The sequence below is a fragment of the Nesoenas mayeri genome (assembly GCF_963082525.1).
Source record: "Nesoenas mayeri genome assembly, chromosome: 5".
Taxonomy (NCBI): domain Eukaryota; kingdom Metazoa; phylum Chordata; class Aves; order Columbiformes; family Columbidae; genus Nesoenas; species Nesoenas mayeri.
The window spans coordinates 34,911,193-34,937,048 of NC_137548.1; the positions used below are offsets into that span (position 1 = coordinate 34,911,193).

Here is a 25,856-nt window from a genome sequence, read left to right on the forward strand (position 1 = left end):
GTGTATAAGCTCTTAAAAATACACATCAACAAACGGAGAGCCCCAGCAATACCTGTTTAGGAAAGAAGAAAATACAAATGAACCAAACTACATAAACTAAATAAAAATCACCAACTTGCTCATCTCTGAAACTGGTAATCTTACTATGCATGATATCGCTTTCCCCATAAAGTAGGAGAAGGCTTGATGAAAAAGCAACTGCACCTTCGAATGGCTGCAGCATAGCTATCTGGAATAGAAGCATTCTTCAGCAAGTCCCACTGCAGCTTTTACACAGCCGATTACACAGCTGGACAGTCTCTGTACCAGACAAACACAGGCACAACAGAAAAAGTCTGAGCTTGTGCATTTAAAATGAGAAGATTCTCCTGGCATATGAAGCACATGGTGGCACCTTGACCTAGAAGAGACACATACTGGAAAGAAAACCAGGTACTTTTACAACAGAATCATGGACACAACTTTAGGTATGAGTTTGGAACATCTTCTAAGGGAAGTTCTGCTAGGAAGGAATCCTACTGAGGGTTCAGCAAAAGAGTCTCCTACTTCCTTAGCAGCAGTGATGTGGTGTCTGAAGCTCACGGAAAGCAGCAGGCCTGGAAGCGCTGCTGCAGCCGCCCCACACATGCCACAACTCTGCATGACTGGTGGTGCCATCAGGAGAAAAAGCAATATATATGAGACAGTAGCTGTGGTTGAGGCTGGGTTCAAATACTCCCCAAACCAGCAGTTACTGCTTATATTCCTTTTATCTCATTGTTGGATGTGGGAGCAAAACATAGGGGTTGCTGGAGCCATGCAACTCAAAGTAGTTTTTGTCTCACTCAAGTCTCTTACTGTTGAGATGGTAAAAGTCAATTATACCACTGCACAGCCATCACAAATGACACTTCCATTAAAAAGTGCAATATTCCTAAACACCTGTGAAGATACTATTTCAGACCACTAAAATCAGTTCAAGTTCTGAATAAGTTTCCTGGCCAAAAGACAATTTCAAATAAATACCTGAAAAATCTGACAGTAACACTGAACACCAGGAAATGTGGGCAGCACTATCTTGGAGATACACCTCAGAGCTAATGGACAGAACCTGCTCTGTAAGGTATGAAAACCAGCATAAGGTTAATGATAATCAAATACTACAAAGGGACCACAGACTAACCCACCTTGTCAGGAAAAAGTGGTAATGAGGATACCAAGAACTGTGTTTAAACAGCTATCTCAATACAGAAGTCTATTGCGATCAGGGTTTAATTTGGTGAGTTTATGGAGGGAGAACATCTTGTATTTCTTTCACATAAGCAGAATTCTTGGTATGACAACTGATCCAAATCAGACTCCAGTGAGTCACCAGAGGCAAAACTCTTATTTTCCAGAGCTCACAGAGAACTATGAAATGAGAAAGCATGTGTCAGGAGTACGTACACCAAGGCCTGCATACAGAAATGCTGAAATAGGCCTCGCTAGTCCCCAAGGTAAAGGCAAGCAAGCTGCCAGCTGTGCAGACAGATCCAAGGGCGTTCTCCTGTTTACAGCCCTTCAGAGTAAGGTGGCTGAAGTCATGAACCAAATATTCAGACAGACAATCTTAGAAAGTAAACTGCTAAGACACAAGGCACTAATCCTAAGAAAAACATCAGACTCCTCATTCAGAGCTGCATTCTTATGTACCTTTTTTAGTCAACAATAGGTAGTAGCATTTATTGTCATTGCGTTACAGCGCTACTCTATGCTGGACACAAGCAAATTTAAGTTTTTCACCTTTTTGGGGGGGGGATGGGTGGTGTGGAGGGTACCCTTCCTCCCTTTTTTTGTTTTTAGCTCCAGTAGCAAGGTTCGCTGTTCAGCTGGGAAACAACTAATACTGCTCGTTCAATCAAGAGTTGCAAGATGGAAAGAACTCCTTTACAGATGTTATGACACATGCCACTAGCAGAAGCATAAATGCTCCGGGCTGCAGAAAGTGTAAAAATGGTACTTCTGCACAGCAATGAGTGCATCTATGTGCTGGCACAGCATTGTGTGACCAAGGCTAATAAACATGTCCTCACTCTGCCCAGCTGCCCAAGATAATTTTCTGTGGGGTCAGAAAACCACTCTAAAAGGCACAAACTTGCAAAAATGAGAATTCAAGGAGACATCAACAAATTTAAAGAACTGTATTCAGTGGGAGGCCAGATTGGCAAAGAAATAATAATAAAAAAACCCCAACCAAAACAGCAAAAAATCCCCACACAACCCTCCAAAAAACACCCCCAAAAACCAAACCACCCACTTTAAGCAGCATTTCTTCCTTGCTAGTCACCAGCCTACCACTTCTGAATATTCAGAAGTGTGGGCACTTTAATTAATACTTGGTAGAATACTGGTTGAATATTTATATAATTAATATATAAAATATTATATATATTTCATATATTACATATTTCATATAATATATTTTATAAATATATAATAAATACTGTATTTATATATTTTTATTTGTATGTACATTTATATATAAACACACCTAATGCACCAGCTTCATCTTAAGCCTGTTAAGTGAAATAGCTGCTATGTTAACGTGCATCATTCCGCTTCTCTAGTCTTAATGTAAGGGGTCAACAAAGTGGCAGCATGCACAGTTGCCATCTGTTACTCATCAGAAGTATAAGCCTCTAAGTTTTCATACTTTGATGACACTAAGCTCACAATTTTGTGATGAGAAGCTCAAAGACTTGGGATACAAGACATCACTTGGGAATCCAGGTGTGCCAAATATGAAGGCATTTCATTCTCACTTGGGTAAGTCACAAGGTTGATGTGGGACTGGGAGCCCAGCCAAGCAGATGCGCTCCAACACGTCAGAGGGGTGGAAAAGCAGCAACTGGGAGGAAACGTGAGTGCTCTGCAAGAACCAAGTCTCCAGCCTTCCTTTGCAAAGTGCCTCTGTCGAATTAGGCACGCAAGACTGGAAAGGCTTCCTGCATCATCAAACCTGAAACTCTAATCACCACAGGCACCCTTCTCAGGTTCTGAGAATTTTTGTGCTGTGTCTAACACTCCCACCTTGCTAGGTTTAATTTTATACAAGTCAGCTCCCTACACCAGACAGCGAGGGCAGGACACATCAGCCACAGTTCCAATGAGAGTTCACCTGTGTTCAAGCCCTCAACCCCCTCTAATGATTGCTGAGGTCACCAGAGGACAGCAAATATTTTCAGAGGGACCCCTTACAGCACTATCCCATCATCCAAATAGCAAGAGGTCTCAAAATCTTCATCTTCAGAAATACCTCACTCTAGCAGAAAGCACCCTAACTATAGTGAGGTTTTTTTTGGTCTGTTTGTTGTTGTTTTGTTTGTGTTTTGTTTTTTAAATAAAGCAAATTCAGAGTTTTACTTAAAAGTACCAAAAGTTTCTTAAGAAAATTTATTGCAGGAGACAGTTGCTTTGGTGGGCAAGGTTCACTTCACAACCAGCTACCCAGCTTATTCTTATGCTAATGCTAGATGTTGGCATAGAATCACTCCAGTTAACACTTCAGTCGATCACTTATCTTAGTTAATTAAAAAAAAAAGTCAAGCTTTTAGACTTCTCAGAACACAAAGCAGAGAACAGAACCTGAGTTGTTATTTAGTCCTGCATTGCATTACTACTTCACTAATAAAAGACAGAATCAGTTTCCTGACTGCTTGTACAATGATGGTTAAAACTGTAATTTTATTTACGTTTTTCTGCAGCTGGAACACGGGGTGGGGCACAGTCCCCCAGGAATGAACTAATGCTGCAAGGGTTTTCCCTTTTCAGTCAGGAACTTTAAACACACACACGTAAATGTCTATGCCTTTTAGCTTTAAGACGAAGTACTATTAGCATATATAAAAAGAAGTAGGTTTCTGCTCTCCAAGCCAAGCACACAACAAACAGTTGCTTTCTGTGTTCATTGTATCAGTTTCATCAGCATGGAAATGGCATTTTTGGTTTCCAACATCGTAATTCCACTTCTATGTAGACTAAGTAAATAACAGCACAGCTCATTCACATGCAATAAGACAACTTGACAAACATGAAATACACATTCTCCTGACAGCGGACTGTTTTGTGCAACTTCTCAATTTAGAACCAAACATGCCACAGGCTTCTTGGATGTGGCAATCCTTCTCTGAAATAGTGTCTCTAAAAATTATTAACTCTTGCAGAAAACAAGTTTGTATCATGCAGAAGAGAGGTGTAATGAAAGCCTGTTGTCACAACAGACAAAATGACTGGCTATTTTTCTGAAGCTGGAATACTTACTTTACTATTTAAGTCTTTCAATCCATGGAATATCTGAAAGAAGACTGAAAAGTGGCAACTGCAAAATCCAAACAATTCAGACTTTTTGAAAGTGAAGCTCAGTAGGTTAAATACAACTTGAAAAAGAGCCTTCAACCTAAATTACAAGAGCTATTTGAAACTGTCTGCAGGTGACTTTAAAGCAGGATGCTAGGGTGTGTTCATATTCCAACACACCCACAAGAGCAGGCAGTCTTGGAATGTAACATTATCTTGATATTTAGATTTGGTTTTATTGTTTCACAATACTCCTAGTGCTTACCTATAAAAATAAATAAATAAATAAATAAATATATGGTTGCAATCTCAGTAAAATCCACTAGTTTGATTCTTTCAAGCCCACGTATATAGAAAAGAGCCCCTTTTCAAATTCACGGAACACTATTATTCACAGAAGTGTACTAAAGCAAGCCACAAGCATACCTATTAAAGCATTTTTATGTGTGTCTTGGCAGCTATCAGTTCCTGAAGGGAATTCAAATGGCTTTAAGCACTGAAATTAAGACATAAGGAAAAAAAAAAAGTGGAAGACAGAAACACGGCATGTTGTATTTTGTTACAACCAGATGTTCCAGATGTTCAAGGCCCCAACAGTTAGTTGCTCATCTACACTGTAGTGCTCCAAATAATGACTGAATTGAAGCAGTGATCTGTATGAACTAGAAACAACTACACACCACATTCAAACTGAAAGTAGATCTCATTTTATAGCAATTGCTCAGCAGCTATCGTCAACAAAGAAATATACTACAGAACTGCAGTCCACATGAAAACAAAGATACTCTAGGTCTACAACAGTTGAAGTTGGTGCGATTATTCCTATTCTATCCCATTAAATGACAGTGCTACACCTCCCACCGCCCATTTGGCAATGAAAATAAATACCGCAGCTACGGTTATTTAGAGTGAAAACAGTTTATTTTTTTCAACCAAGTTGAAACTCAAACTTGCAGCCATGAGTGCCCACTTCAATTAATAAGTATTAACAAAACTCGTGAGAAAAGTCTGAAAGAGGGAAAATTTTCACAATTGCTTTAAAATGAATAGTGTCGAATAGCTAGGACAGTGTTTTGTCTAGTATTTTAATCCTCCCTGCTTCTAACAATAGATTCTCACAGTATATTTAAACTAGAAGAGGAAGAAATAAAATTATGAAATTAAGAATGAATGTAGGGGAAGGGGAATAAATATGTTCCTTTAGTCTCATTCTAAGACAGCAAACAAGCTATTTAACTAATATGGAACAAAATTAAATTGTTTAATGAAGTACAATATAAGCACTAACGACACAAGCATACTCAATCTATTCTCTCATTGAATGCTTATCTGTAACCCACCATGATTACTGTGTGTAGAAAGGAAGACTGAAGACAAAAGCTAACCTATGCTGTCTGGCTTTTACCAAGGCTATTAAAAACTGATTCATCTTTTTTCCTCCTCATCAGCTCAATATAAAGTTCCTCACACAAGAACCAACTGCTTTCATAAACTAAAGAATTTGCATTGTACAAAAGCTGGAATAACTTCACACCAGTAGCATGATTTGCATGGTTTTGTATTCTGAAATATATGACTACGAACCATCTGCTTCCCTTTGTACCAGAAAACTGGGCACAAAATATAGCAGCAAATCTCAACACTAAGACAGACATTCAGTCTTCTGTAAAACTCGAAGATTTGGCAAGATGGACTGGCAAATGAACTACTTGCTGGTTTCAAAATGTAAACTTTGCACTATGTATTTTCAAATTCCTACACACAAAACCATCCACCCTTTCAAGAAAGAAACAAAAACAAACCCACAACAAAAAAACCCCCAAAAAACAACACACCACAAATCAGCACTGTAGCATCTTTCTTCAAAACTTTTTAATGCAAAATGCATAAAGACCTGTAAGTCCAAACCTGCCTACTTCAGATACCAGAAAATGCAAATATAGCCCTCTTTAAGATACATTTGGCACAATGCAGTGGGGCTGATGTCATTCAGTATAGGGCATGAATACTTTTTTTGTCCTTTCCTGTTCTCCCATCCCTCTTGCTCCCCAAGTGTTACAACTGCAGCCTTCGCTAACAATAAGGCAGCCTATAGAGAGTGAAATATCATTTTCATGTCACCTCACTGCAGACGAGAAGCTCCTGGAGGGCTGATGCTAGTTTTTTTAAATACGAGTAACAATTTGTGAGCGCTATTAGGGAGCCTGGAACTCCAGTACTTGTGCGACACAAGGGTGTTCCACTGCAGCGTATTCTGTACTAAGGAACTTCTGTAACTCCACCAAAATGGAGCTATGCAGAACTGTTAAGACATGCTAGCTTCTTTCTACCCAGCTAATTACTGGGTAATTTCTGTCTTCCACTCTTCAGAAAGCTATCAGCAATACCTAAAATTTGATTCTTATATTAACAGAATATTGAGGGGTTTTTAAGCTCTGCAGGAAGAGGCAGTTTGTCAGAAGGCTGCTTTAGTTTCAGTTTAGTTGATGGATAAATTCTGGTTCACATGTCAAATAAAATCCCTTTCAGCAAAACAGCCTCAAGGATTCTCAGGGAACACTCAAGAACAGTACATCTTTTGCCTCAAGGACACTAACTTCATATCGAGTCATGTAACATGAAGAACAGCTTTGTGGAGGCATCCTTCATTCTCAAGTGCATACATGCTTCTGCATCAAAAGAACACAAGGGATAAAGGATTAATTCTGCCTCGATCTTTTGACCCATCCTAAAGCCAGCTTTTTCAGAAAGTGTCACATAAAGATTAGCAATTATGCATGATTGCTCAAAAACTTAATTCTTAGATTCACCAAGATATCTACATGTGTTTCACAGTTACACAGCTTTTAAGACATTTTACTCATGTCACCTTTTGAGCAGGTGTCATACATACACATTCTATTACAGCAAAACTGATTCCTAGCCATTTGAGTACTAATGAACACATAACAAGCTGAGTCTGAACATCAGCGTGAACAGGTTTAAAATCATGACATAAAAATAATTTCATAACAGAGACCAGAATCCCATTCTTACAGTCTAGTAGCTGCCTGAAAACAGTAAAAAAAAATCATTTAAAATAAGGCACACATACTAATAACTTCATGTTTAATACTGTATTATTGATGCTGTCAAAATACAACTTTTGGCAGTTAAAAATAATGCATTATTTTATTAGATATTTCTCAATAACAATCCTCAAGCCAATCTTACCTTGCCAACTAGAACAAAAGCACCATCCAGTTACCATTTGCTAGATCCATGGCCACATGCAGAATTATAAGCCCATGTATTTACATCTATAGTCAAGCTGAATTTTTGCATACTAGAGTATTTCACTTTAATCAATTACAATGATTACTTCTTGTACTATCAGAAAAAAACGGGCATGAGTTATTTTGTCTATTAAAAAACCCCACACAAACAAAACAGGACAAAATGAGATCTGAGTGTCCATCACTTTTACAGTATTCTCCTTGAGGAATAACCTGTATCAGCAATCGTTGTCCAAATTAAGCTAGTCTTTATGTTACTTTTACACTTAAGTAAGCAACAGAACAGTAAGGTAATAGAATGTGATAAATCCTTTTAAGTTTTTAATTGACAGCAGAACTTACTACTTCTCAGATGTTCTTATCTCAAACTCTTTTGATTGTGAAATATCTCTAATTCTAGCAAAAAGAATTTGACTTTGTGCATATCTTGAGATTGTCTCACAGAGTTCTCAGTTTTGGGATGTCCCAGAAACCCTTCCCTGTAGCTGACTGCCCTGGGAAGCACAAAACCTTTGGTGGTTTAAAGAATCTTCAAATAAGCAAAAGCACCAAGTTCTGATGGCAGATTTCTAGTTAGCCTTCAGAAGTTAGCAATAATGATATGTAAATTAAATACAAAACGAAGCAGCAGCAGGCCTAAGGCTGTTGACCACTACGAGAGTTTAAAAGTCATTTACTTAATCTGTAAAGCAAAAACCTCTTGGGGCTATCAAAAGACTTTACTCCTGCATGCCAATAAAAGTGCATACGCTTACCGCTAGGTGCAAAACCAACCCTTGTAAGTACTTATTTTTTTTAAGACGACAGACTATTTGGTGATACATGCTGTGCATGTGTAGTTAGGTTTTAAGTGAACAGCTGGCACTTCACAAGTTTTAATAGGAAAAGCATGCTTACTAATCACAAAATTAAAAAAAGGCAATAGCAAGCCTAAAATCAAAACTCCCTCAGAGCTACTAAGCTATGGCTTTTAAATTAAAATAGTACAGGATAGCAACAGGATAGCAAAAGAGTTTATAGTTGTATTTTCAATGCTATTGTTGGTATGAATTTGCCATCATTGATCAGGCTAGAATTTTATTAATTTTGCAAAAGCTCTTTATCAGTTTAAAGGAGGTAGTATAAAAAGGATGTGATTTGAATAACATGGCCTCAACTGGCTGTAAACATTTCAAACAATAAATATCTATAATAAAAAGTACTGTGGAAGAGATTATTCTAGAAATTGTTTTTATGAACTTGAAAAAACAGTAGATACAATATATTTACTTATTTGCATGTAGTTTAAATGATACAGAACAGGATTACTGTGTTAGAAATCCACGTACAATATAAAAACATTCATTAGACATGAATTCACCATTCTGCTGACATTTGCAACAACTGTTTATCCAAGCTTAACTTCAGGTATTTATATTTTTCATACATGATTTTTTGAATATGTGCAATGTTTCATTAACTACACAATGTGAAACCCTGATTTCTGTAGTTTTTCATCACAATCTGAACATAATAGCTATTTGCATTTTAACACACTGGATTTTAGAAACACTAGTATTTAAGGCATCTTTGCTGTATAGTTTCTCAATAGTGCAAACAAAAATTGTCTTTAGTAATTTGATTAAAACATAGAAGTAACTGAATATTCCAAGATTGTTTTTTTTAAATGTAATTGGAAGATAGGTGTGCATTTTGGAGTTCTTTACATTTAAAAGCTCTTAATGCTGACTGCTTTTGTTGGTTCCTTGTAACTGGTTCTGCTGTCTTGTCTTCGTGATAACATAATTCATCTTCCTTTATGCAATGTTGTAGTAAAATACAGTAGCATTTAACTGAATACCTAGTAACTGAGTGAATCCCAAATGCAGCAAAGGCATACAGTTTTCATAGTGCACTTTCACCTCACTGAAGTAAAAGTTGCTCCTACTAGACATTTTTCCACTTCAATGTGAAGTAGATTGTTAGGATTTTGTTAGTGGTTTCATTAAACAGCTTGACAGTTCAGTTCTCTTCTGCCAGTATTTCTCAAAAGGCTTTCAGAAACAGTACATATGTCAGGGATACTTTAGGGGATCTTTTCACCACATAAGCGCACAGAGTTTCCCAATCATGTCAGCGTAGCTGTAATAAATAAGCATTTACATCCTAGAAGGAAAAAAAAAAAGAGAGTGTTTGTCACATTACTTATGGCTGTAGCATTGGTGGTGTGCCTGAGGCAGGGTAACCAACCAGGACCATAAGACAAGAATAATTCAGTTTAGGCCAAATTACAGAAAAAGTTATCTTCAAGATTACTTTTAATTAATGCTTTCAAAGCCACTTTACGTACTAGAAAGCCTGCAAGAATAGGGGGATTAGTTTCCAAAGACATCAGTTTAGTCCATTTTTCCTGTTCCCTGCATGCACAGGAAAGAAAATCCTCATCATGAGACCATGTATTTGAAGTATGTTTATTAAGAGTGACCGTCCTTCACCCCATCCCTCCAACATCTGTGTACCACTCCTTTTGCTCCCGATTTGTTCCAGTGGCCTTGGTAAATCTATCCTGATATACATGAAGGAAGCAAATGGACAGAAAGTGAACCTGGATTCTAGAGAAACAAACTGACACTGGCTAAAATTGCTATTTTATCTACCAGAAGAAACAGGCAGTCTATATTTCAAGCTCCTATTACTCTACTAGTTCAGCATTAGAACTGAGTTCTTCCGCACCCCTGCTGACTGAAACTTCACAAGAAGTTAGTAATTATCCTTGTAGATATGTCAAAATTGAAGCCAGAGGTATGCAGCAGTCCAAGAACAGTATTAATAACTTATTTGATACCTCAAAGTGACAAATTCCGTATCCATAGAATTATAGATTCCAGAAAACTCTTTCAGATATAAATAAAGCATGCAATCTCCAAGTTCTTTTCAAGTTCACTCAAATCCTGCACATAACCAAGTGTCTGTTTTAAGTTCTAACTGACTACCTTCATCAGGTCCCACCATGTGGAGAGGTTTCTTAGAAAGTACAACTCTTGGTGCCCAACCTCAGAAAGCCATGTTTATAGAGATGAGCATCATGGGCAGCAAATTGTGCATTTACCAGACACCCTCATATTACCAAAACCACAATGTACTGAGAAAGGCAAATGGGAATTCATTTCAGATGGAAACTCTGTTCTGCTCTTTTAGAGTCCACCTACTCTTCTGGGCCCTTTTTTACATCAATTTTAAGGCTTCGCACTATTAGCTGTTTTATTATTAAGGAGATGCCTTCTCTGTGAAGAAAGAAAATAGGATAAAAAAAAGTCATCATTAGGATCCTAAGGCACACTACTATTAGCATAGCGAATACAAACCATACTTCTGTCAAAATTGTGAAATATATTTTAGCATTAGAAGTAAATACAGGCATTTATCTGTCAACAGTTTAGCAAAAATAACAAATGAGAGGAATACTGCAAGTGATACAGTTATGTTCATTACTAAATACACCTGGCACTGGATTACCTTAGCTATATTACCAGTATATCCTGGAACCAGAGTAAGATGATTCTCCTGATCCCACAATCCACTTAACTGTCGTTTTAAAATATGAATGTTTCTGAAAAAGAATTGAAAACACTTTATAATGCACATACTACATTTCAGTAGACTTTGACTGAAACACATGATAAATAATGCATATAGACTTAGACTACATGATATTGCTACAATGTCAGAAAAATTTTGTTCCAGCTTCTACAGCATTTATATAACCCTTGATATGACTATGTTCTACATGTATTAGAACTCTAGTAAAACAAACAAACAAAAAAAAACCCACAAAAAACCAAACAAAACAAATGAAAACAAACCAAAAACAAACCCCCCAAACCAAAACCCAAACACATGACTATCATTAGGTAAGTTTCAAAACACCACCTGTGTCTTAAGATTTTAAGTACTTTTAAATTGTCACTGTAAAATTATATTTTTTCCCTTGTAGATAAAGCGTGCCCCTAGTGATCAAAGTTAAAACAGGTTTTGAGATAGAATAAGCTCAAGAAACACATTTAAGTATTTCCCAATACTATACTCACCCATCTTCTGCCTTTTCTGTATGTGCAGATAGTTCTGACCACCATCTTTTAATGACAGCCTGAAGCCAGTTTAAACCAACTATCACATATCTGCAACAATATATTTGACACATTATGCTTTTTCCCCCTCTCCAGTATCTACAGGTCAGCTAAGTTGTCAAGACAAATTGGTAAGCAACTCAGCAACACATTTTCTATTCTGGAAGAAAATCTAGACAAACCGGCAAGTTTAAATACTTGACTGTGTTTTCAATTTCAAAGTGGTAAACTGAAGCTTTTGCTGAAAAAGTAAAGAGATTTTTCAGGTATTTTGCCTGAAAATTCTGCCCTGACTTCATGTCATAAAGCATACTAAAACTGCAGTGCTATTCTGTTTTACTGTTTAGGATAAATAAACCTGCATAAGGGCAAAGTCAGTCCGCTCCAGTCCTTAACCTTGCACAAGTTTTTTGCACCACTGTTTTGTTAAAGGAGAAAGGTTTAAAGGAAAGCCTCCCTTCAGGTGGGTGTTCCATGAGAAACAAAGGGTTGGGAGAAGGGGCAAAGAGAACAAGAGTCAGATGACTAAACACCATTCATTTCTAGCACATTGTATAGCCAGTATGCGTGTGTTTTGAAAACATCTAAAATTGATACTTACTCTTCATATTTGCTTTTAAGTAGCGATTTCACTAAAGGCAAAAGATCTACACAGCAGCCAACTGAAATATATGGTTTTTCTTCCTGTAAACTTAAAAAACAAGATGTTTCAGAAGTGCGTGAACTTCAACATGGCTATAGCAGATTCTCATCCCCCACTTTTTGTCTGTACCTGTTTGTAAGCACAGGAAGGCAGTCTACTACTACTCCAAGATCCTGTATCCTGGAAACATTAAGAATAAAATCAGAAATGTTACTAGTATAGTATAGGTTGAAGTATAATCTTTAAATCATAGTGGAAGAATAAGTATAATGAACATCTAAGTAACCTCTAAAAATACTGCAGTATATTTGGGATTGCTACCATCTCAGGAATATTAAAGAAGAGACACTTCATTTACCTCACTAAGTAGGCTACCAGTTCACTTATACTTCTCCTTCTCCAAAAGGTTAAAGCTACATTCAGCCTCAGGTTCCTGCTGAAGAGAACTTGAGCCATAGTTTCATGGTCCTGAGAAACCTGTATATTTTTGAAAATATAAGAGAAATTTACCAAAAGTTAAGTAGCCAGCAACAATAAGGTCTGTAGACACCTAAAGAAAGGTTCTAATAACAAAACTGAGTATTCATAAACATCAATCTATAATTCTCACAAATTTTGAGAACTTTTTACTTAGATGCATATTAATTTTGAGAACTTTAACAATTAGACACAGTAATTACATACATTATTCTGAACTTTGACAAAATTGTTGATTGCTGAAAAACCTTATTCTCTGAATGAAATTTAAAATTTTATTAAAATCTTGGATTGGAATAAACATTGCAGAGAGCCACCCACATCTCTCCAACCAGTTAAACATTCATCTTGGCCAGTGATCTGGTCTTCAGTTACTCAGAGGATTAATCTTCCCCAGTCTTCATTTCTTTACCCTTCTGTCTGGAACCTCTTAGTTCTAACCGGCTGCTCCTTCCTTGAAACCATCAAAGTCAATGGAGCACAAGAGTGCCACAGACTGTACCTCCAAGCCCACTGGACTCTCAGGGTTCTCTCTTCACAGTAGCACACACTTATGGTACCATGAAAAGACACCAATGCGATAGTCTTTGACCTTATCTTCCTTGCAAAGCTTCACTTTAAACATCTGCAAGCCTCACTGGATAACAAACATCTATGGTAACAGAAATGGAAGCTTCAACAGTCTTAAAGGACTTAAAATGGACTTCTCTGTCACAAAATCTGTTTCATTTAAATATCTGACCTTTTAGCCAGTTTCAGAAGCCCTGTAAGCATTTGTTGTGTTTCATCAAGCAATCTTGAAGAAATACAGTCTTGTACAAATTTTCAAGTTAGTTTCATACACACTAAACTAATACTGCTATTGAAAATGGTCCTATCCCATCTCACCAGTTTATTCCCATCTATACACTAACACTTTCACACTTCCATAAACACATGTGGCCACACATCATGCCAGATAAGAACCTAGCCAGATCAAAACAACGTTTTCCTTTGGTGGTGGTACAATTTTAACCCAGATTAACTTGGCAGATCCGAGCTTCTGTGCTGACAAACACACAGGACTAATACTGTTGGCAACTGTATCACTGTAAAGTGACAGATAAAGACTATCACAGGACCTGAACCAATCTATATGTTAAGAAAATTAATTTATTTGAAAACTTTCACAGCTAACCACACAAAGAAACTACCAGGAATACTTTTATTTTAAAATAAAGTTTCTTTAAACTCTACTTACCTCTGAAAAAAATCCACTATATTTGGATGAGGAGCCTTCTGTTTGAGATGAGCTAGAATCACTAGAATTCAGCAGGTGTGTACGACTGTCATGCAGTTTTGCTGGCAGATTCCCTGCACAAGCCAGTTCATTTTCTTTATTTGCCATGTCACAGTCCCTAGATTTAGGGAACTGTTTCTTTCTGTAACAAGGCTTTGGAGTATAACAACGAACTTTTCTTTTACAATATACTACTTTGAAAAGAGAGAGGGGACTGGTCACTGTTTTTCCAACTGTTACTCTGCAAAAATAGAGCGGTATTTTAGTGAAGGTTGCTCTAAAACTAAGCAATCTTTTCTGTTATTAAGTTAAAAATATATCATTATGAATTCAGTAGTCAACATGCAGGTCACTTAAAATTATTTTATCCCCAAGATACACCTTCATGACATTTGGATTATCAGAACTAAGAGCTACCACTGATATTTTTCTCCTGCTTTTATTAATGCAGAGACTCGTTATTATGGAAGTGGACAAAAGAACCAAGTGTTGTCAGTAAAATTAAGACCCATCTTCCATTTGTGCCTGCATACATGTTGTAACAGATTTAAACCTCTCACTCCTCCGCCTCCCTTCCACTTGAAACTCAGACCAGCAGAGCCCTCCTACCTGTTTGTGTACGAAGCCAGCTGTTTTGGAGATTTCTTACCCTGGGACAAATGGAATAGAGAAAAATTACTAAAAAGGCTCAAACACTCCCACATTTTGTTCAAAAATAAGTCCTCCTTTACCATCCCTAAGTTTACCAGACTCCCTTCATCCCACTCACTCTTCCTATTCTGCAACTGAAGCACAACTACGTTAACCTTCCTATAATCTTTGAGTATGTCACAATGACCTATAGATGGACCAGCTCTGCCACAGCTTTTCTTGGAGCACCACAGTCAGCTATAAGCTCAGTGTATCTTTGGCAAGAGACAGGATTGTGACATCAGAGACAGATTCTTAAGTTACTAGCAAACTAAAAACCTGTGACTAATAGAAAAAGCCTACTGTAATCTGATGGCAAAATTGCATTACTTCTCTCATACATACATGTAAAGGCCCATAATACAGCAGATGCTAGTTCTGGGGAGGATGACAGCAGAACATCTCCACAAAGCACAACAACAGAAAAAAACCCACCCCCCCCACACACAAAAAACCAGACTGCTGTAGACAATAGCAGCTTGATTATCCTGAATTCATTCACATGAAACAGATTAGCACCCTGACACCAATTAGGCTGCACAGAGAAGTGACATCCCAGAGGAATCACAAAATCGACTCAAGGTTGTGACACATAGATTAGCAAAACCTTTGAAAATTAAGCAATGCAATTTGAAAATAAATTTCTAAAGACTTTAAAAAATACAATAATCTTCAGTGTTTTAAAGCTTTATGTAATGAAGATGTATTGAAATGTGACATTCTGGTCTATTCTTCCCATTAGCAAACAAAGAATTCAAAATAATTAAAAAAATCACTAACATGCTCAAGTTAGAGATATGTTTTTTTCATATAAACAGGTACTATGTATGTATGCTGCAGGCATTTCAACTTGAAAAGTTATACTACTGTTAATATCTATATTGTGCGCATCAACTAAACAAAACTATGATTTTTTTTTTTTTTGGTAACATGAGTAATAAAACCATGTGGTTTAATACATAGTATAAATAAACAGACATAGATATTGGAATCTTCACTACTGTCTGAATTGATCTTACACTAAGTTTACCTCCCTAGTACTGTACTCCACTGCCTGCCTTATCCTTCAGCCACTAACACAGGTAGAGGTTATGAGAAGATATTTCTGACTAGCAAGAATCCAGTGACAGTACATGTTACTAGACAAGCTGAATGGTAACAAGATGACAGGTTCATTTCAATGCAAGTATTTCACCTATGCCACCTCTCAATTGCGCCATGTAGTTCTCTTAGCAAGAAAGCTAACTTTTTGATGATAGAATTCCTCTACTGGCTCAGTTGTTGGCTAGACTGCCGATAAGTAGGTGTGAGTAAAACAATACCAGTAACTACTGCTCATGTGGACAATATGATGCATGTATATGTGTAGTCACTGCTTGTGCCCATTATAATGCATAGTTTTCATAATACAATCGCTGTTCAAGCTGAAGTTCTATTGTACATCTAAAACTGAAATGCCTAATAGTGCTGTGCTTCTATTAATGGTTTTAGACTGCTCAGAACTATGAACTTGCTTGAATGTTTACTTCAGTTTCAGAGAACATAAAAAAATAAAAACAAACAACTTACCTCCTTCATGATCTTCTTAGTAGCAGAAGAGATTCTTTTTCTTGGGAGATCAATGGGATAACCTTCAATATGCAACACTTTCTGTTTTCTAACATTGTGGGCTTCAGATGCCATAATCTCTCAAATCCCTGTTTTCAAGAGAAAGATATTTAGTTATATTTTCTAAAATATTCAGTCAATTTTCTTCAAATGCAGCTGGCAAACAGTTAACACAGCTGAACTAGTCACAAGATGTTCTATCATGTATATAATCCAAGACAACATCCTTTAGCAAATGTCAGCTGGAGGCCTTATTAGTAAAAAATGCTGATGAGCACTTCAAAATTTCCTTTTAGTTTTCTACAAAAAAAGAAAACGGGAGCAAAAACAAGTCACCTGCACCCACCCCTATCCCTCCCCCCAAAAAGAGAAGCAGAGATCTTGTTTTCAGACCATCTTAGTACACCTGCACTGAGGGGTGCCATACAGACAAGAGTAAGGCAATTTGAGACTCCTTCCTCCACATTTCACACTATGAATCTCATCAGCCACCTAGAAAAAAAATAATTGGTCCCACAACTGTTTCTAAGTGAGGAAAGGCAGCTAAGAAAAAACAATCCCTGCTTGTCAGGAAGATAAACTTCATCAAAACACCAAACGTGAAAAAATGGAAATGAAAAATCTCCCCTTACTGGCAGATCCACCCCCCGCTCATTTTTCTCAGCATATAACTTCAGCTATTTTCCCATTAGATTAAAAAATTTTTAAAAAATAAAAAAAAAATAAAAAAATCTTTATTCCATGGTTAACCAATAAGAAAATGTCTAAAGTATGCAAATATTTCTACAAGAATCAAAACCAAGATTGAGACAGTTGTACACATGTTTTTGCATTTTGTGCAATTCAGAAAATCCATTGCTTGAGACTGGATTCACAAACTACATCAACCATGCAACACTATTCTTAAAAAGTTTTAGCAAAACACCCCATCTTACTTTTAAAATCTGTCCCCTCCACCTTTAGCACGAACAGTCCTATCCCTTTTCCTCTATGTAGCAGATTTATCCCACATTAAGAACTTCAGTATTTAAAACACTAAGACACTTAGCACTGAAAAAGCCAGATGGGAAACAGCTTATTAGCCACGGAAGATCTTTCAGTGTAGTACCTAAAGGCCATCAAATAAAACAAACAGGTGGCAGGCTCAAAATAAAGCAGAAGGTATGTTCTCCACATAATGAATATTAAATTCCATATTGTAGGATAAGTAGAAGAAAAAAAAAAAAATCTTTCAGTGCTTCAATTTTCTTTAGAACGGGATCAGTACTGAAGAATCTCATCTGAGATCTTTCTCAAAAAAAAATATTTACCAACTTACCCTGTAAGATGGGAACATGGAGCCCTCAGCCCAGTGATTTCAGTAAGCATTGCAAAAGGCAGCATTATTTAGTGCCAGACCTGTAATAGCTGGTGGTCCATACTTTTCCAGATGCACGGCTGGCTTAAGACAAGTTCATTAACTTGACTCCTTCCCTCTGTACTATAGGATGGTGACAGAAGAGTTGTCACTTTGTGAACTCTCCATGCTTCCAAGGCTTCCAGCCACCAGGCTTACAAATAAATAGAAAAAAGGATTTTTTCCACTGAAGTTTAGAAGAAACTGCAAGAACAACAAACAACTTCTCCTCTGCTTATCAGAGTGGTTGAAACCACTGTTCAGACTCAAAATGGGCTGTACGCTAAGTTTTAAACTTGGAGCACCACACAAACAACTGAGCTTTTGAATAAAAGCCCAACCCAACAATTCTAAAATCTAAGCAAATCCAGCCTTATATTCAGGCTAATGATGAATGCAGAAAGCTAGAAGGACTGGAAATACCTTGATATCTTTTTGTATCCCCTGTCTAAGAATGTTGCTGAGGGGAAAGCAATAAACTCCAGAACAATAGGGAGGCTGACCTGCAACCACCAGACTTAAGCCCCACAAAATCATCCCATCAGATGCTAAAAATAATAATAATAAAAAAATCCATAATCTCTGTTCCTGAAGAATCATTTCTGCAACCACTCATGACCAATGACAGCTTGCAACTCTTCATGCAGAAGAATGACCTCTCCTTACTTAATAAATTATCTCAAACTACCCTCCTCTTTCATGCTAAGCAGTAAGCAAGAATCTGATCTCCAACATATAAGATAACACTGTTAAACTAGAATGCCATTTACTTAACAGAAGTGTAAAATACCAGAAGGCTAGAAAGAAATGTCAGTGTTTAATATCAGGCTCTAAAGAGCCTAAGATAACATCTGAAAAATACCTGAGGAGAGATTATCCTGGATGGGAAAGAAGTTTTCTACAAGAAGCTGAACATGTCCAAGAGGAAAATTAAGATAATTACATACTTTTACAAGTTTGATATAAGACAGAAGAACAGCCTCCCAGATGAAACAGGAAAAGACAACACTATAAATTCTTTCTTTAAAGACTTGGTACAGAAATCCAAAAGGCCAACAGATGATCAAATATAAAGGAACATCCAATGAAGTGAAGTAAAATCCTTACATCTGTGTTCACTGTCCTACAGTTTAGAGAGGTTTCCACGGTTTTAACCTATTTTGTGAGGCTCTCTGATGATGCAGAATCAGAAGTTAATATATAAGCAGTAAGGAGATAGCCATGTTGTTAACCAAGCAAGGTGCAGAACCTCTCCCTTAGAGCTGAGAAAGCACCTAAAGAAATCACATGTGGAAAATGCAAGCAGTATTTAAAGATGGCCTCAAGGAAGATTCAGACTGACATCTCTGGTGTGCAAATTAGTAGACAATGTAATCAAGAATAGAACTAGTGGACACAAACAAGACACTGGGAAATATTTGACCTGGCTGTTGTGAAGGCAAGTCCTGCCCTGCAAAAGTAGTAGAATTATTTGAGAGTATGAAGTAGAGTCTGAGATTCTGAAGCGCTGTCAGAAGTTCTTCACTTAAATCTATTGAGGAAACTAAGCAACCAAGTGACATGAGGGAAAGTTTTTGCATGGAGAAATAGTTAATTAACAGTGATAAACTGTCTAAGCAGTTCTCACATTGAAGAACACCACCACAGGAATCACACAGAAAATCTACATTGTTTTACGCTGTTTTATATCTTCACAGAGGAAACGAGTAGTTAAATGATGAAGATTGTCGACAATACAAAGTTATACCAGACACTCAAGATGAGGGCTCACTAAAGAATTAGAGTACTGTGATGTACAATACACAGAAGCAATGATTATGGAATAATGCAAAGCCCGCGTGCCTGCAGGCATGAGGAAATGTTAAGTTCCCATATAGAATCACAGGCTCAGATCTAATAATTGCCATCCACAAGATGTGCATACAAGACAATTTACTGTAGATCATGTGGATTGCTCAGTGCTCCCAAATGGATCAACAAATAGTTAGAAAAACAAACAGAACACAGTTGTAACAGTATATAAAACTAATTTGCGCCTGTATTTTCTATACTGAATGCAAGTCTAGTGTTCTTCCCTTCAAAAAACAAAAAAACAGACAAACAAAAACCCAAACCAACCAACCAACAACAAACCCCTCAAATAAAAAAAACTCAAAAGGTGCCATTAAAGTAAAAAAGAGCTCAGACAAAGGAGAGTTAAAAAACCTGACCAAACAAAAAAACCCCACCATGGAATACTCTCCATAAAACAAACTGAATAGATGAGGCTTTTAGGTGTGGAAAAGAGGGTACCTATAGCAGAGAAAGGAAATAAGACAAAGGCCTACAAAATGAATGGCCTGGAGAAGTTGCACAGAGATTGTCCACTGTTTTGCTCAATGTTAGAATGAAGTGGCAAAAACCACTTGCTGAATGCAGACTCAAAACTAACAAAAGGGGGTGGCTCTTTGTGCAAATTATAATCAAGCTGAACTTGCCACAGGACATTGTTGACATTGGTTCCAGGGTTGACTGTGCAAATTCATAAAAACAAAATACACTGGAAGTGATTAAATACAGAAATGCAACTCAGGCATTATAGACACAGAGCAGAACACAAACAGAAGAATATGGCACATCCAAGCCTAATACTGCTACATTAAACTTAGTCCATATCTCAAGAAACCTGATTTCTAAGGCTTAGTAACTCATGATAAAACACTAGCTGGCCAGCAATTAAAAATACAAATACTAGAGGAGCTTCACAGGACTCTTCACAACTTTCATTTCCTATCTGCTATCAAATAGCATCTACAAATAGCTAATTAAGACACTACCACTCAGTTATTTTGAGATACATAAAGAGAATTTTTAAACTGGCATTAGATATTAATTTGTATGAGATCAAAAATGTTATACCTTGACTTTTTGAATTTTTGACTGTTCCTTGTGATGAGTGCAGCTAGTTGTACTCGTTCAGAACAATCTGTTACACCATTTCATTAACGGAGCTCCTTTGCTTGACAACATTTAAAAAATAAACTAAGGATAGAATGCAAGTTTCTTCAACTTTGCCCTAACTCTTCATCATACAAGACTGAACTGTTTTACAACTGTAACAAAGCAGACTGCAAATCTGAACAGAAATGCACAATTTCATTAAGATGACAGGTTCACATTCCACCAATTTCCCCGTCACATTGGTGATTTCTCACTGCAGATGCCAACCTTCCAGCCCTCCTTCCTCCCCTTTTACTCGCCTGAATTTTCAGAGAACATGACTAGAGTAATGGCAGCCATACATCCTGGTAAGTCAGCTCATTTGTCCCCAGAGTAAATACACAGTAAGTGCGCAAAGTCTTCCTGATGGCTCTACTGCTGTTTTCTAAGTCTGATCTCTCCCGGATGCAACACAACTCTTCGAGTCAGATCACAATCAAGCAAAGAAAGTCGGTACTAAAAGGCTTTCAAGTGCATATCAATCCAAGGCAAGTATTAACAAACTCTGCCACTCCCTCCCATCCTCCTGTGTTCTAGGCACGGCCTCCAGAGAGGGATAAATTTTTCCTTGCATGTTATGTAATCTACACATGTATTAACATAACATTAATTTCTTACAGAACACAGACTTGAGTACTTTGCATGGGAGCTGAGTAAATGTAAAATAGCTAGATTTCTTAAATCATCACCCTTTAAAACATGCTTCTTGTCCCACTCTTGGCCCAAATTCTTAACAGCTATTTTTTCCTGTAGCATTCCACACACACTAGCCATCACAGATGTTCTCGTGATCTCCTCCCACTCCATATTAAATCAAGTGCAAGTTCAAGGATGACAATATTATACTCAGATGAAAGAGTTAATTGTTACTCCTCAAGGAGGGGAGTCCATGCTCTGAAAGCAATCAAAATAGGTATACATCAGGGAACCAGTCTTGGTCAACTAATTTCACCAATTATTAAGAGATTTAAAATTCTAATGAGAAACTTCCAAGAATGGTTATTGCAAATTTACTTCCAAAAGGGTAATTTATCTACAAAAATAAATTGGCACTATCTTAGGATGTAGCAGCAATTCTGTAAGCTTGGCATCTCCTCCTTTTAACTCTGATAAACGTTACAGCATCCATCTGTCTTTCAGTTCTAGATGGCTTCCACATCCTTTTAATATGAAACAGGTCTTTTTGTTGTTGTTTTTTAAAAACTCATTTCTTAGTAATTTATGCCCTGACAGTTCATCAGGTGTTAAATACTAAATTATCCTTAAATAAAAGTAAAGTTCAAGATCTTTAGGGAGTATGTTAATGCAAAATTTTTCCGCAACACTGCAAAAAAAGTATGGTTTACATGTCAGCAAGACAATTTTTTAACGTGCTATATTTGTCAGGTCATTTTTTTCAGTTTAAAGTTTCATGTGTGGACAAAAGTCACAGGAATTACATTAATTTTGCAGTAAAGCCAAATAGTATTTGAGTAACTAGTAAAATTAGCTTATTCCTACAATTTAAACTCATTTTCCTATTACTCTTACATATGGAATTTGTCTGTGATCCACTGGCACCATTTGTCATAATGAACCTCTGAGAATGACCACAAATCAGAGGTCAGTTAAGTTTACTGAGGATGAACTCAGGTGTGAATCAGCTCCCCTTGCAAAGCCAGCCAGAGTCTAGTAGCTGAACCTTATTCACATCCTGAAAAAAACCCCACCATTTTCTAGAGAAAAGTCAAACAAACAAGTACCCGTTTTCTGCTTCTGGAGATATCATTTACAGATACATTAATCCATCATAAAGTAGTTAAGACAGTGTTTTAGTTCCTTTTGAAGTCAAACTTCACTCATGAAAAAATGCTTCTACCTGTTGATTGTCACTTATGAACACTACAGGAATAATAAGGTTTGAAAAGTTATATTATTAAAGTTATCTGGAAGTTGTTATATAGGAAATAAAGCTCTAATATGCTGAAGCTCCCACATTAATATTTCAAACAAGCTTTAAGAAATGACTTATAAAATTAAATACAGTAATTTTTTTTTCTATTATTTGCTCAACCTTAAGAGCTTTAAAAACATGCAACAAGAATTTTAAATTCAAACCCAGAGAAAAACATATTGGAAAACCCCTCAAACTCCAAACTTAGAGGATGGGTTACCCACCTCATCCCCACGTGGATGAAAATAGTCTGCGACTACATTTCACAGAGCTTGATAACACATGACTTCATTTATCTTAGTCTTAGATACACTTATATTATTGAATCTGATCTGTTCAGAGTATTTGAAAAGCCTTCTTAATTAATATTCACACTTCTTACTCTGGACACAAAACTGTTAAAACTATAAAACACAAAAAACAAAACACCAAACAACACCAACAGAAGCACCAACCTGTCTTCTGTTATGCTTTAATTCAACTAAACGTGGGTAGCTGTCCTTTTCCTTCCCTGATTACAACCAGAGAACACAAAGAACAAAAAAAATGGGAGTGGGAAAAGCAAAGTTCATGTTCCAAGAAGAAACAGAAAAAAATTGTTTTAAACCAAACTGACTTAACCTTGCGTTAAAGCACAGCATGTTATAAAAAGAGCAACAAAAAGTTTAAAAAACTACTTCCAATCTCTCTCCTTAGCAGACTTCACTAACCAGAATTTCTTTATTGTAGACCTGCATTCAACAACATGCCAAAATACTTCAGCAGAAGTGGAAAAAAAAAAAAAATCTGACGGCCTTTTAACAAAGTAATTAATACAGGGTCTGATCTTCAAGCATCAGAAGACTCTCCACCCCCCCCACCCCCCCCTTTTTTTTCCTCTACTGGAATCTGTCACACCCAGGGAATAAAATCCATCAGCAGGCCTCACACCCAGCTTGTTATTCTTCTTTTAGGTAGCACCAAAACCTTTCCCACTCTCTTTGCTTTTACCTACCATCGTACACCATCGCTTCGAGTTGTGGCCGATGTCACCACTTAAAAAACCAGACAAAGCTGACAGAACTCGCTCGCTGCAGACTGCAGGTACCGAAGACGGCTGTGCCGCAGCCTGACGGTGGCCGTGGTGTCCCCGCATCAGCACAGCCGAGGGCCCCGCGGTGCTGGGCGGTGCAGGCAGGGCTGCCGGGCGGGGACACTTGGCGGCGGCCGCCGCGGGTCCCACGGCGCGGGAGGCAGGCAGTCCCGCTCGCCCGCCGGCGGCGGCAGCCGGCCCGCAGCCCCCAAGCCCCGGCCCACGCGCTGGGCGGGGCGCCCCGGAGCCGCACCTGGCCCGGACGAGGCACAGCGGGGCCCGGACGGCGCCGCCCGCCCCGCTCCGCTCCGCTCCACCAGAGTCGGCGGGCAGCTGGAAGGCCTCGCCGAAGGTCCCTCCCGCGCCCAGTTTCCCAGCGGCTGAAGACGCGCCCTGCGCCAAGAGTGGCCCCCCCAGCCAGTAGGGACCCCATCCGCTGCCGGCCCAGAGCGTCGGCTTCTCGTCCGCGGCCCATAGAGCCTTCACCTTCCCCTAGCTCACCTGCAGCTCATGGTACCGGGCCGGGCCAGGCCGAGAGGAGAGGAGGAGCCACGCGAAGCTACCGCCGGGGCCCAGCGCCCGGAGCCTGCGCCATTCAAACGCCGCCGCGCTGCATGCTGGGCCGCGCCGCGCCACGCCCCACCCGCCGCGCTGCTCGGCGCGGGCACGCGGCGCCCTCTGGCGGCTGCGCCTCCGGCACCGCCCAGCGGCCGAGGCCGCGCCCGTCGCGGCGACCGCGGCAGCTGCCGGACGCCCCGCCCCGCCGCCCGCGTGCTGCGGCCGGGCCGCTCGGTGAGCAGGGGGAGGCCGCTGCCTCCGCGGTGGGCGAGGTCGGTCGTCACGGCAGAGCTGTCTCCGTCCTGCCGTCCGCGCTGCTGCAGCCGCCTCTCCTCAGGCTTCTTCCGTCCTTCCCGCCTGGAGGCAGCTCCGGCCGGCTGCCGGGCCGAGTGCGCCCCGTGGCCGCCAGCCGCCTGGCCTGGCCTGGCCCGGCCGTGCCTTCCCTGTGCCGGTCGGGTCCAGCTTCTGCTGAGGCAGCCTCCTCGTCCTCCAGCGCTTCCCTGCCAGGAGCGGAGCCCTCACAGGCCCAGGCGGGGTTCAGCCTCCGTGCTTCCCAGGTGCAGGCCCGCTGCAGCTGGCTCAGAACTGCAGCTGTCCCTGCTGCTGGGGCTGTTGAGTGCAGTGTTGCGTTCCAGCTTGGTGCTACTTGGTGTAAAAGCTTGCTAGTGTCTAATTATCCTTGAATATTTATATTGCATCAAGAACCTCACAACCCTTGCTCCTAACCACATCTGCAGGCCACTAGAGATGAAGTGCGGTTATGAGTGTGTGATGCTCCAACTGGCTGGGACATCCACGCTAGCTCCAGATATAGCTGAGTAGGGATAGCTTTAGTATTCTTGAGGCTTGCGTGTTAGTAAGATTGTCTCTTTGATCTGGTATAACATCTCAGAATATACCTAAAGCTGGCATCTAAGTTTTGGCTTGACTGAATTGTTTTTTACCTAGGGTACTTTAGTCTAAATTTTGGGGGAAAAGAGGGCAGGCTTTAACAAATTACATCCTTTCTTCAGTAATTTAACTGGGCATGACAATTTCAGTTGTAATTCGGTTATTGAAGCAACTACTCAGTGTCTGAACAACTCTAGGACTATCTGGAAGTAATCAGAGGCTATGTTACCACCTTTTGTGACCTTCTTTTCATCTTACAATATCATCAGACTTTAAAACAAGGTGATCCATAAGAAACCAGCTTATGACACAAAACTGCTATACAAAGAGGGCATTTGTTAGTCTTTTACCATCATCGTTCTCCTTTTGACCCCAAATGCTCTGGTGCTTAGGAATCCATTCTGATTTCCCGTCTAAATTTATTCACGTTCTGTTTATTCTTCTAGTGCAAATATAACCCTATAGTTTAAACAACTCTCACCTGTCTGTTTGCCATAAGAGAATAATTTTATCCTCTCAACCACTTTGTTTTGATAGTCTAACAGTCGTAGTTTCATTCTGTAGGGTAGCTTTTCTGTTTGCTTAATCATCCTAATGTCACTTTTACCTTAATTTCTGCAGATGTTGCAGTTTCA

At 38.9% G+C, this 25,856-nt stretch overlaps 1 protein-coding gene across 2 annotated transcripts; it reads right to left on the bottom strand.

Annotated features, from left to right (window-relative positions):
- Positions 1-5,336: 5,336 nt before the first annotated feature.
- On the bottom strand, positions 5,337-24,354 carry KATNBL1 (katanin regulatory subunit B1 like 1). 2 transcript variants are annotated; one of them, XM_080346119.1, is made up of 10 exons: positions 24,274-24,354; positions 16,354-16,481; positions 14,704-14,744; positions 14,056-14,335; positions 12,697-12,815; positions 12,468-12,518; positions 12,297-12,386; positions 11,657-11,746; positions 11,085-11,178; positions 5,337-9,734 (listed from the first exon to the last, which is right to left on the bottom strand). In XM_080346119.1, the coding sequence occupies exons 2-10, from the start codon at positions 16,465-16,467 to the stop codon at positions 9,702-9,704; spliced, it is 912 nt and encodes a 303-aa protein (XP_080202245.1). In that variant the 5' UTR covers positions 16,468-16,481; positions 24,274-24,354; the 3' UTR covers positions 5,337-9,701. The 2 variants fall into 2 exon arrangements, with proteins under 2 accessions (XP_080202245.1, XP_080202246.1); XM_080346120.1 differs by lacking the exon at positions 24,274-24,354 and adding an exon at positions 23,695-23,761.
- Between the last annotated feature and the right edge of the window lie 1,502 nt (positions 24,355-25,856).